This window comes from Protomyctophum bolini (assembly GCF_963924005.1).
Source record: "Protomyctophum bolini genome assembly, chromosome: 15".
In the NCBI taxonomy this organism is placed as follows: domain Eukaryota; kingdom Metazoa; phylum Chordata; class Actinopteri; order Myctophiformes; family Myctophidae; genus Protomyctophum; species Protomyctophum bolini.
Window position 1 is genome coordinate 18,202,971 of NC_137876.1, and position 12,688 is coordinate 18,215,658.

A 12,688-nucleotide genomic window follows, 5' to 3' on the forward strand; every position below is an offset into this window, starting at 1 on the left:
TTCATGGCGCTAGCAGTGATTCTCAACCCGTGTAATTTCAAGGACCCCAGTTTGACATGAATTAGGCTACAGAGCCTCCATTAAATGGCATTTCTATGTGACCCCAATTTAAATTGTATAGCAACAATGTTAATTTAACTCTGAGAGTGTACAAATGGAACCAAATGGACTTGTTAGGGTCCATTTGGTTCCATTTGTACACTCTCAGAGTTACAGACCCATAAGGGTGCATTTGGTTCCAAGCTATCATTCAGGTGGGGACCCTCAAGGACCCCTGGTGGGCCCCGGACCGCACTTTGAGAACCAGTGCACTAGGAGTCCCGGAGGACGACCTCCGGTGATAACTCTCATCATGGTTCTCAGAGCTCTGCAGAACGGCGGGCCGCAATGCATCCGATCTCTCCGCGTTCTCGGGAATCCGCTGCTCCTGCAGCTCGGCGTCATGTCTCGCGGCGGTCAGGTCGTCAGAGAGGATGAGTCCTGCAGGCGGCTGGGCGGTGCCTGCGGGCTCCTGCAGGGTCACAGGAGTGTAGGTGACCATCTCCCTCATCTTCTCCCACACTCCGAAGGCCAGGTTGGACAGGTGTCTGGTCTCGTCTATCAGCAGGTGTCGTGGCTCGTGCTGCTGCTGCAGGGCGAGCTGGACTCTCCCCGCCGCGGCCTCGCAACTCTGCAGAAGCGACACGCGGTGGTTGTCGTCGGCTCTCGGTCGGCCCTCGGCGTCTCGGATGGCGTCGGAGAGCGCCTCCGTCTCCCTGCTCAGACTCTCGAGCGTCTGCTTTATCTCCCGACTCTTCTGAGCCTCTTCCTGCCTCAGCGAGGCCACCCTGGCCTCCTCTTCGTCGAGCAGGAACCGACGGAGGTTCTTAAATTGGTTCCTAATCTGTGCCTCCGTGCCACGCGCCTGAGCCTCCATCCGGTTTTCTGCCCGGACGTAGTTCATTTTAACTTCCTCAAAGACGCCCAGTTTCTCCTTGAGAGGCTCCAGTGACGCTTCCCGGGTTTCCCGTTTGCGGTTCGGCGACGCTTCGTCGTCCGCAGGACCGAAGGAGCGTCCGCCGGCGTGTCTTTCTGATTCCCGACGCGACGTGAGTGACGCCCGCTCAGCGCAGGCGTCCTGCGAGCTCCCCGGCGAGACGCTCGGACATTTCTCCTCCGAGAGCTTCTCGCAGAGCTTCTTCAGTCCCGGACCGCTCGCGGGCCGCCGGTCCCTCATCATGGCGGCGGAGCTCGTTCTGCAGACGGGACATTCGTCGGCCGGCTTCTCCGTCCACCATTCCTGCAGACAGTCTCGGCAGTAGCTGTGAACGTTGTGTTTGACCACGACGTGCAGGCGGCATGACTGACAGGGCTGCCGGTCCACCTCTTCCTGACCGGGCAAACGGGGGGCCATTTTGTTTTTGGCCATTACTCTGCGATGTTCTCCTCCGGGTCTGTTGCAGCGGAAACGACAACAATGGCATTGTTATTCACGATATACACGTTAAACATGATATGTACTGTATAAAGAACGATATATCATTTTTTATGTTCACCTGCAGCAGGGATACTACAAGAATACATTATACATATTATTAGAAGCAATGCTATGGCACTACGTAGGCTTACAGTATTGATTATGTGACTAGTGATTATTACAATGGTTAGAGAGAGAGAGAGAGAGAGAGAGAGAGAGAGAGGAGCTGTGTTTGTATCACTGTGTTTACAATCTGTTAGTGTTGTAGTCGAGACCACCTAAAGCGAGACCAAGACAAGACCAAGACCTAGGAGGGTCGAGACCAAGACCAAGACCAATACCGATGCGAGCCTATGGGGCCGAGACCAAGACCAAGACCAAGACCTAGGAGGGTCGAGACCGAGACCAAGACCAAGACCGCTGCTAGCCTAGGGGGCCGAGACAAGACCAAGACCTGGAGGGTCGAGACCAAGACCAAGACCAAGACCGATGCGAGCCTAGGGGGCAGAGACCAAGACCAAGACCTAGGAGGGTCGAGACCGAGACCAAGACTGCCGCGAGGCGAGACCGAGTCAAGACCAAGACTATTTTTCCCTCTTATTTGATAGGTAGTATATTATTAGGTACAGATAACAATCTTGATCTGAAACACTTCCCCCAAATTAAACCATGTGCATTGCGCATGCACTGAATTAACCTGTGAACTGTGACCTCACCTGTCACACTGTCCGTCACTGTCAGTTTGACAGTTTCCGACCAAAACCTTTCAGATTAATGGCTATGGGCGTATGGCTCACCTTCAAATTAAAACAATAGTTTATTAGTTGGTTTTGGTTGCTGCTGTTTGAGCCTTTTAGTAAATAAATCGGTAGTGAACCAACAATGTCAATGAGGCATGCATGCACGTTATACAACAAAGGATTTGCACATGATCGTTTTTATTATAGCCTGGCCCTGACAAGACATGATCACATAAGGTGGACGATGGATGGATTTTACTTTAGGTATAGATGTAACGTCAGGTAGGTGGTGGTTCTTTACTCTTCTCATGATGAAACTAAACCGAGGCGATGCTTCATAGTTCATACATATGTCGCGGTCGCGCTGCAGTGCAACGCGTTGTGAGTTGTAGATTGGCTATTTTCAGATCAGTATTCAGATCACCGCTCAACCTCGTTTATTAAAACGACTACAGGCTACAAGTTACAAGTTACAACACAACACACATTATTAAAAAACCCCGGAAAGCTTGCAGTCTTGCACTGTTGGTAGAATATATTGAAATGTAAATGCCAGGCTGTAGCCTATGCCGGGCGCTGCATGCGTATTGCCGTGCGTAACTCTCCGCCTCCCGGCCGACACTTTATTTATTTATGCCCATTGCCTGAGACTGATATAATTTCATGATAGAATGATCATAATAACATCAACATGTGCTCTTCTTTGGACCTGTATGAACGTCATGCAGCGCTGTTCCCCTTAACAGCTGTCTTTAATTAATTAATGTGAATGGTCTCCTCTCACTCTCTCAGTCCTTGCGATCGGGTTGATATAATAGAACGTTTTGCATCTCGTCTCGAGTGGTCTCGGTGGGGGAAGAGACCCGAGACAATAAGTCCGAGACCGAGACAAGACCAAGACAAATGAGAGGCGAGACCGAGACGAGACCACAAGACAAAAAAAGGCGAGAAGCGCGAGACCGAGACAAGACCGAGACCACGAAAATTTGGTCTCGAGACCGGTCTCGAGACGAGACCATGTCTTGAGAACTACAACACTACAATCTGTGAACTCTGTTGGTTACATAATGACAAACCAACCAGTGGGTTAAGAGTGTCCCCACTGAGACTGGGAGGTCGGGGTTCGATCCCTGCATGGGTCATACCAAAGAAGAAATAATCACACCCGTGTGAACTGAGTGGTGCAACTCCCCTCTCTCCACCCCCCCCTCCCCTCCTCTCTCTCTCTCTCTCTCTCTCTCTCTCTCTCTCTCTCTCTCTCATTAGCAGGCAACAGTGCAGCACTAATACTATATCCTTTGTGTTTCTGCCACAACAGCGCCCCTACTGGTACTCATAGTCATATACTGGTGCTCATGGCCACATGGTGAACACGGACATTGCTGTTCCTTGGAGTGGTTGCACCACTCAAAAATGTGGACCCAGTGCCCTCCCTGCTTGGCACTCAGCATCAAGGGTTGACTTGGGGTAATTAAGTCCCTGCGACATGCTATAGCGTCATGTCCAGGGGGTGTACTTGTGTCGTCAAGCTGCCTCACGCTACAGAAACAGGCTCCTGCCTTATACGGGCCTCATGGCTCGGCAAGACTACTTAATGTCAAATCAACACGTTGTCTCAGCATGTCTTGATGGTGATGTCATTGACACACACACACACACACACACGTCCCCTGAAGGAATCAATCATTAAGAGTCTAAATACGTATCCTTGTTGGAATGCAGATGTGTGTAAGTGTAGTGTACACACACACACACACACACACACACAATGTGTCATTGTGTGTAGGCCGGGCCTCACATCCACCACATGTTGTCTTATAACAACACATGGTTGCTATGGTCGCACGCACGCACGCACGCACGCACACACACACACGCACACGCACACATTCACGCACACACACACACACACACACACACACACACACACACACACACACACACACACACACACACACGCACACGCTTAAACAACACACCGTAGTAATACTTTTGTTGCATTATTATCAGTATAGTCTCAGTATAACTATAGCAATAGCAGTATTTGTATAGTAGCAGTATTGGCAATTACAATTTTCAATTTTGCATCACTATATTTGTATTTTATGCTGCTGCATTGTCGTTATTATTATCATTTTTGCTTTTTATGTTCTTACCTCTGCAGTGAAGGTTGTTTCAAACAAACAGTCTCTGTCTCTCTCTCTCTCTCTCTCTCTCTCTCTCTCTCTCTCTCTCTGTGTGTGTGCTGCAGATGATCACAACGCTCTCTCTATTCATTGACTATAACAACAACATATCTCCTCCCAGATTGTTTCTGTGTCTCTGTGACCAATAAGAGGCAGGAATGTAGGTGCACGCACGCATGCACACACACACACACACACACACACACACACACACACACACACACACACACACACAGTGCCGCTTTATCTTCTAAAAAGAAAACGTATCCTCTAGTTGTGTAGGTGCATGGATTCATAAATAGCCGATTTGCTCGACTACATATCGTGACGTAAATCCTCCATTCATTGTCAATGGGAACTAAGTTAATGTTTGTGTAAGTGGAAAGTCTACACTATAGCTGAATATAGGAGGGGCTATAGCTGCACCCCTCAAGAAAAAACTGCATTGAAAACGGAATGAGAGGAGAATATTAAAAGAAAATAATGAAGAAAGATATTTTCCGCTTATTTTTCTGGAAATGTATTTTGTATCGTAGCTACTGTGACCGTATACGTTTTATATATAGCGGGGCGACAGCCAGACACATTTTCCTGAAGTGCATTATTTGTCTATGGGACCCCCATGCAGCGACTATACCGGCGATAACAGGCGATGGTCGAAGCGTGGGCGGCACAACGCCACCCGAAGAGATGAAAATAATTAATCTTATTCGGGCGATAACGGCGATGTGTCGGCCGATGCTCGCCCGCTGTTAAAACGCACTGTGAGCCTGAGAGCCTGAGTCTCTCTCGATCGCTTCTCAGCTTTCTCTCGCTCTCCTGTTCACATTATTCCTGCTCTGTCTATGGACCACTATAGTCTCTCTCTCTCTCTCTCTCTCTCTCTCTCTCTCTCTCTCTCTCTCCATTGAATGGACCACTATAGTCTCTCTCTCTCTCCATTGAATGCACCACTATAGTCTCTCTCTCTCTCTCTCTCTCTCTCTCTCTCTCTCTCTCTCTCTCTCCATTGAATGGACCACTATGTGTGTCTCTCTCTCTCTCTCTCTCTCTCTCTCTCTCTCTCTCTCTCTCTCTCTCTCTCCATTGAATGGACCACTATAGTCTCTCTCTCTCTCTCTCTCTCTCTCTCTCTCTCTCCATTGAATTGACCACTATAGTCTCTCTCTCTCCATTGAATTGACCACTATAGTCTCTCTCTCTCCATTGAATGGACCACTATAGTCTCTCTCTCTCTCCATTGAATGGACCACCATAGTCTCTCGTCCCACTGAGGAAGCATGCAGGGGCCTGAATGCGACCGTTGACTAAAAAACTACCACGAAAAATGTCCGTCGATCATCGTTTTACACTGAGGAAAACTGGATAAAAACAAGATGAAAACTAAGCCAACAGATGACTAAAACTAAGACTACTAAATATGTTGACAATTCCGTCAACAAATAAAAACTAGACTAAAATGTTATAGGAAGGGACTATAGTGGACAAGAGATCCGTCTGCCCGCCCGCCTGTCTGCCTGCCTGTCTGCCTGCCTGCCTGCCTGCCTGCCTGCCTGCCTGCCTGCCTGCCTGCCTGCCTGCCTGCCTGCCTGCCTGCCTGCCTGCCTGCCTGCCTGCCTGCCTGCCTGCCTGCCTGCCTGCCTGCCTGCCTGTCTGCTTGCCTGCCTGCCTGTCTGTCTGGAGGGGAGGGTGCCATCCAGGGTTGATAGATTTGTTTTGCAAGGTCATCTGCTATCTCTGTAGTTTGGGTCTCGGGCCAAACGCCTTCAGATGTTCTGTGTCGGTATGATTCCCCTCCCTGACACACAGCACGGATCTGGTGTGGAACATAATATGACTTGTGACATCTCAGATCATGTCATAACGCGCTTTGCTCTCTCTCTCTCTCTCTCTCTCTCTCTCTCTCTCTCTCTCTCTCTCTCTCTCTCTCTCTCAAAAAATCCTTCATTCCTAATGCGATTAAGGCAATAAATGATACCATGTCTCGTTAAACCTGTTTTCAATTTGTTTTTCTATCATTTTTATCCCACGATTTTGCAACCCATTTCTTCACCCAGTGTCAATTATCTAGTGTAATCATTGCTTCCTCTGCCAGCCTGAGGGGGGGCAACGGACTGACCTCATGCTTCCTTTATATGCATGAGGAGTCCAAGCTGCTTCTTTTCACCTGACAGGGGGGGGGTAGTTTCCCCGGCCGGACGTAGCACGTGGAGGGAACACGTTATTCCGACCAGCTCCTTTCCCCTCCATCAGGCGCCCCGGCTGGCCAGGGGGAGGCAGTTTTATAGAGACCAGGATTACTGCATGTTTTTTCGCCAATCCCACCTTGGGTATATGGGCACTGATGACGCGGAGGAGGGAGCATGTAACAGCTAGCGGTCACTTCAATGATTCAAACCTTCAGCTGCTCACAATCTCTTGCACACATCGGCATTTGCATTTGCGTGTGTACGTGTGTTCGTGCGTGTGTGTGCATGCCAGTGTTGATTTCGTCGACTAAAACTAAGACGAAAAATGTTCGTCGACTATGTTTTCCACTGATGAAAACTAAATGGAAAATGATGACTAAAACTAAGACTACTGTCAATTTCGTCAACAAATAAAAACTAGACTAAAATGTTAGGGAGGGACTAGTGGACAAGATATCAGTATAAGTCATTTTACACTTGCATGTGTGGTATAATTTGTAAGACACAGACCAGCTAATGATGCCTGGACATCACTAAATGTCATGTGCACATACACGCATGCACATGGAGATGGATACATAAGTCCTGGTAATAGTGAAACATGATCAGGGTTGGGCACAGAACAGAAAGGCAAGCCAAGACAAAGGCCCATGGGTAATAAATAACTGGGGTCATTGTTAGGGGTTGAGACCCAAGGCAGTGGTCAGATCATGGACTATCCTGATAGGCCGAGAGCCATATGAACACATGAACCCATGATAGATATAATGCCAGACAAAGAAAGGTCTGGGCCGGTTGTTCCCCAACTCTCTACCATGTAACTGGGTATGCTCCCCGACGGCATGAGGCCGTCGGACCTATGCTGTGTTTGCTGTGCTGTGTACTCTGAAATAAACACCAAGGAACATCATCTCGTTGTCTGTCTGCCGTGCACATTTACTCTCCTGTATGGTATTTTAATATACAACAGATGGTGCCGAAACCCGACCTTCATGGTGTCTTTTTGGGCCAGTTAGGAGCAGAACCAGCGGTTTTTTTATTCAGTCTAATTATTCAGTCTAATTCGAAAACGGGGAGTTTTTGTGGACGGCGACGAAGACATTTCCAGCGGACCCGACCGTGAGCTTGTCTACGCAGCGGGGATGATGACGACGACCACCGCGATGAGGAGTGTTGCGCAGCGGGGACCGAGGCCAGCCGCCAGATGGGTGGACGGTGGAGCGGCCTGCGAGCGAGCCAACATCACGCCGGCGTGAGGACAGCGGTCGCGGGCGGCGAGCAGGGAGATGCAGCACGGCGCGGCGGGGCTTTCCATCATCCATGGCCGATTGACCGACCTAAGCTGAGTGCCTTCGTGGACCTGATCAAGGGGTCTGTGATGAAGACGTTCCAGCCTTTCCTTTTCTCTTCGCGAGTGTTCCCAGCTCTGTTGTTTCAGAGTTGGGAGGGGGGAGAGAAGAGATGATGACGACGACAGCGGCAGACAGCAGTGAACTTTTTCTCAACTTGTCCTGTCCAGCTGAACGGACATTTCAAGGCAACTAAAGAGCGGCATACAGAAGAAGTTTCCTTTGTCATATCAGAGGCGAAGAGGGACAATTCCTTCACTCTGATTACAAATTGTGCGTTGCGTTTGTTTTCAACATGAATTAATAGGCCTCATGTTGGTATGTTTGTCGTATAATTAGATAAATTGAGTCATAAGTAGCCTAATTATGAGTCAATGAGGTGTTTTCCTAGAGATATCAAGAGATATGTGTTATTATAGTTAAACTCTGGCGTTCAATGTTATTTCTTTTTATCTTTTATGGAATCACCACGGGTGGTTAATGGAATCACCGCGGGTGGTTATGGTCAGGATGAGTCCGAGGAAGTGACTCAGGGTATTCTGATATTGTGTCTATTTACTATGTACTGGCATTGGAATAGCAGAGTTTAGTGGTAAAACATGTAGGTTATTGTATATCAAAAAGTGCTCTTGTAACAATGGAGCTGCAAGCGGCATGTCTTGTTTAAATGTCAGTTAACTGTACTACTCATTTCCATTATTCATTGTTTGAGATTACTTATTTGTCAGAATAGTGATTAAATTACGAGGCAATTGGCAGCCGAAAGTTTACAGTGTTTAAAGAGAGTTTGGTTTTACTCTTTGTGGTTCTCTAGGGCTTAAACTGCGATTTTAGCCATAAGAGTTTGAAGTAACACAAAGAGAATTCTCCACTGATCCGAAATTGTATATCTACCCACTGTAATGAAAATCATTTATGGCAAGTAATCTTGAATGTCTGTTTGAAAACCATGTTGGGGAACTTCTTATACTGTAATGCTGTTATTTGTGGTGTCTTGAATCTGTAGTATCCAGCTGAGGGTCAAGGGGGGTATAAGCAACAGTTATGAATATGGACTATACATTTTGTATTCAACAGACTAAGTCTGTTGAAAGGGGGGAATGTGGTATAATTTGTAAGACACAGACCAGCTAATGATGCCTGGACATCACTAAATGTCATGTGCACATACACGCATGCACATGGAGATGGATACATAAGTCCTGGTAATAGTGAAACATGATCAGGGTTGGGCACAGAACAGAAAGGCAAGCCAAGACAAAGGCCCATGGGTAATAAATAACTGGGGTCATTGTTAGGGGTTGAGACCCAAGGCAGTGGTCAGATCATGGACTATCCTGATAGGCCGAGAGCCATATGAACACATGAACCCATGATAGATATAATGCCAGACAAAGAAAGGTCTGGGCCGGTTGTTCCCCAACTCTCTACCATGTAACTGGGTATGCTCCCCGACGGCATGAGGCCGTCGGACCTATGCTGTGTTTGCTGTGCTGTGTACTCTGAAATAAACACCAAGGAACATCATCTCGTTGTCTGTCTGCCGTGCACATTTACTCTCCTGTATGGTATTTTAATATACAACACATGTGTATAAACAGTCATTACGACGACCCACCAAAATACATACGACTAAATCAACTGTAGATTTAGTCAACTAAAATCTTGTTTTATTATAGTCGACTAAAACTAGACCAACACTAAAACATTCCAGGTGACTAAAATGTGACTAAAACTAAATGAAACCTATTCAAGAGACTATGACTAAAACTAAAATCTGCTGCCAAAAACAACACTGGTGCATGCGTGCGTGCGTGTGTGAACGGGTGCGTGCGTGATGTGTGTGTGTGTGTGTGTGTGTGTGTGTGTGTGTGTGTGTGTGTGTGTGTGTGTGTGTCTGTCACGTGGACGCGCACGGTGGTCACCGGCTGTCAGACCATCAGTTTGAGTGACGCTGACTGTTGACAGAAATGACGGTCAATCTATATGGTATTATTCTGTGTCTTACAGACAGTCCCCCAGTGTGTCGTTCACTGACAAATACAGAACCCTTTCAATTATTTCTGCCGCAAGCGCATCTGTGTGTGTGTGTCAGAGAGAGAGAGAGAGAGAGAGAGAGAGAGGAAGAGACAATGAGAATGAGAAATGTTGGTTGATAAAAAAAAGAAGGGACTAATTACTTAATGTAAATTATGAAGCAAGTGTATAGGAAAAATTGGCTGTATTGAAAAAACATTGATGTCATGTTACCTTTCATTATAATGACCATAGATTCCAAGTCCTATTGTAAATGGCAAGTGGTGCATTTATAGCGCTTTTAGCCAAAGCAAACCATGCAAGGCAAACAACCTGCACATCCGGAGCAATTAGGGGTTCAGCGTTCAACACTAACTCTGGGGGGAGCCCGTGTTCGAACCTGGGAACCTCACGGTCTTCCCATCCTGCTGTTCTACCGTCCACTCTACTCCCGCTCATATTTGCTATCCGTTTGTTCATATTTAATCACAGAATGAACTAGAACTGCACTCTGTCGAGTGCATACTTGCTTGTTGCACACTAGTGTAGGCCATAAATGGCCTACTAGTGCGCAAGCAGAGCGCGCAAGTCGACCGTCGACCGCTACAAAGTGTCAAATCTCAGCTTCTCTGTGAAGGAACGTTTGAAATGTTGAACTATTAGGTTTAGCTATTTGCTACCTATACCTACTTTATGCATGTAAAAAGTAGTATTATGAAGTATGGTACAAGTTTCTATCTATAAAAGAAATACAGTTTTATCGATTTAGAATTATTCTGAATCCCTTTTTAGTTTCTCAAAGAAAAATAACTAATTGATATCCGATGAAAAAAAGGTATATAAACTGAAATACAATATGTTATCACGTATACAGTATAATTATTTTTTTAATTTTAAATTGTCAATTGCTTTAAATGTACTTAATATTGGACTATAGTGCTATTAATACTAAATGCTGTGTATGTATACGTAATTTGTAAGTTGATTAGCGGTATACTGTGTTTACTTTGCGCCACTTTTGATGCATACAGTATATGTACTGTCCCAGCCTATGACGTCAGGGTATAACTGGTATAACTATAGCTCGCAGTGATGACGTAATAAAGATGTGGATTAAAGGACCCAATGCCTTCGGATGGTGACGTATATGTCGATCAGTGTCGGGTGGATTAAAGGATATGCTTATGTATATGTAATTTGTAAGTTGATTAGCGGTATGCAGTGGTTACTTTGCGCCACTTTTGATGCGTATGCACCGTCCCAGCACTTTTGATGCGTATGCACCGTCCCAGCACCTTTGATGCGTATGCACCGTCCCAGCATATGACGTGCTGCTCATGCTGTCTTTCAGTATGTCTCTCTCTCTCTCTCTCTCTCTCTCTCTCTATCTATCGCTGATCATATAATATGATATCTATACATGCTGTCTGTCAGTATGTCTCTTTTTCTCTCTACTCTCTATCGCTTCCCAGCGTTCTCTCGCACTCCTGCTCAAGAATGCATGCTAGAAATACACTAGGATCATAAATAAACTGTCACGGGGCAACCCGTGCCCTATAGACACTAGAAGACTGATCATGACAAACACACACTGCACAGCTGCTTCCATTAATTGACGGTCATCAAGCTCCTTGGAGGTGTGGCTATGTGTAGCATCATAATATACCCTTATCTGTGTTGCCTAATTCTATTGTAATTGTTTTGTGATTTATTTGATGCCTTGAAATACATTCGGAGTCTGTTAAGGAAATGTGTAATTGTATATAGTTAGTCTATCTCATGGGTTGTGTTTTACCTTGTTTGAGTAGATGGTCCAATTACTAATCATTGTGGGTGGGTCTCACCTGGTATATAAGGGAGGCTGGAAATGTTGAGGGGAGATTGCTCAGTTGGCTTGAGACAGCAAAGAGACAACACCAAGGGAGAGCTGCCAGGGTCTTCAGGGAAGGCATAGCCTGTTTTCAGTGTCTTTAGTTCTTGGTTTGTTGTTTTTGTCTTTGTTAGTTATCAAGTGTTCATTTATTACTTTTGGTTTTTGAAAGTGTATTGTGGCCAGTATTATTTTTGCAGTATTTTGTTTTGCCTCAGACCCGGGCTGTGACAATCGGTCATGTGCCGTTCAGTTCAGTTTTGGAGGTAAATAAATACAACAAAATATGTACATTCTTGGACTGCGTCTATTCTTGGAGCCTTGACCGCTTGGCAACTCTTACATGAACCAAGAACCTATCATGTATAGAATAGCCAAAGAAAATCAATAATCTGTAGATTGAAACTAAATAGAAATAGCAACTAAAATAAACACTATAGGATGCCATGTCAATACTGACCTGGCATCGGTCTACATAGGAATGCTAAAATTCTATTCTCCATAAGCCTGTAAGGTAATCAAGGCTAGTGCTGTAGTCTGAAGAGGTGAGTCTTCAGACTACAGTATAGACCTATATGTCTATACAGTACTATAGACCATACTGTAGGTCGCGGACCTATGGCTTATAGGTCGCGACGTAGGTCGTTTGTCGCAAAATGATCTCGCCCTTCCTGGAGAGGGAGTGAGTGCATGTGCAGCTCTGAGGCAGGTACACAAAGGCCTTTAATTATACTGCATTGGTTGACTGTGGGGTCACCTGTGTAACAACACTGACGGTGTAGATTATATATAACAACAGGAGAAAACACTGTGGACTGCCTTCAACACTGGCTGTGTAGATTAACAATACGCTGTCTGTCTACTGCCTTCACAATCACCGTT

The 12,688-nt window shown here is 46.1% G+C and overlaps 1 protein-coding gene across 1 annotated transcript; it reads right to left on the reverse strand.

Annotated features, from left to right (window-relative positions):
• Positions 1 to 209: 209 nt before the first annotated feature.
• Positions 210 to 4,397, reverse strand: LOC308329385 (E3 ubiquitin-protein ligase TRIM35-like). The gene is made up of 2 exons (XM_080783652.1): positions 4,353 to 4,397; positions 210 to 1,433 (listed from the first exon to the last, which is right to left on the reverse strand). The coding sequence occupies exon 2, from the start codon at positions 1,406 to 1,408 to the stop codon at positions 251 to 253; it is 1,158 nt and encodes a 385-aa protein (XP_080639778.1). The 5' UTR covers positions 1,409 to 1,433; positions 4,353 to 4,397; the 3' UTR covers positions 210 to 250.
• Positions 4,398 to 12,688: the final 8,291 nt, after the last annotated feature.

What these genes read in the sequence shown, in the direction of transcription:
- LOC308329385 (XM_080783652.1), bottom strand. Translation starts at nt 1,408, where the DNA reads ATGGCCAAAAACAAAATGGCCCCCCGTTTGCCCGGTCAGGAAGAGGTG.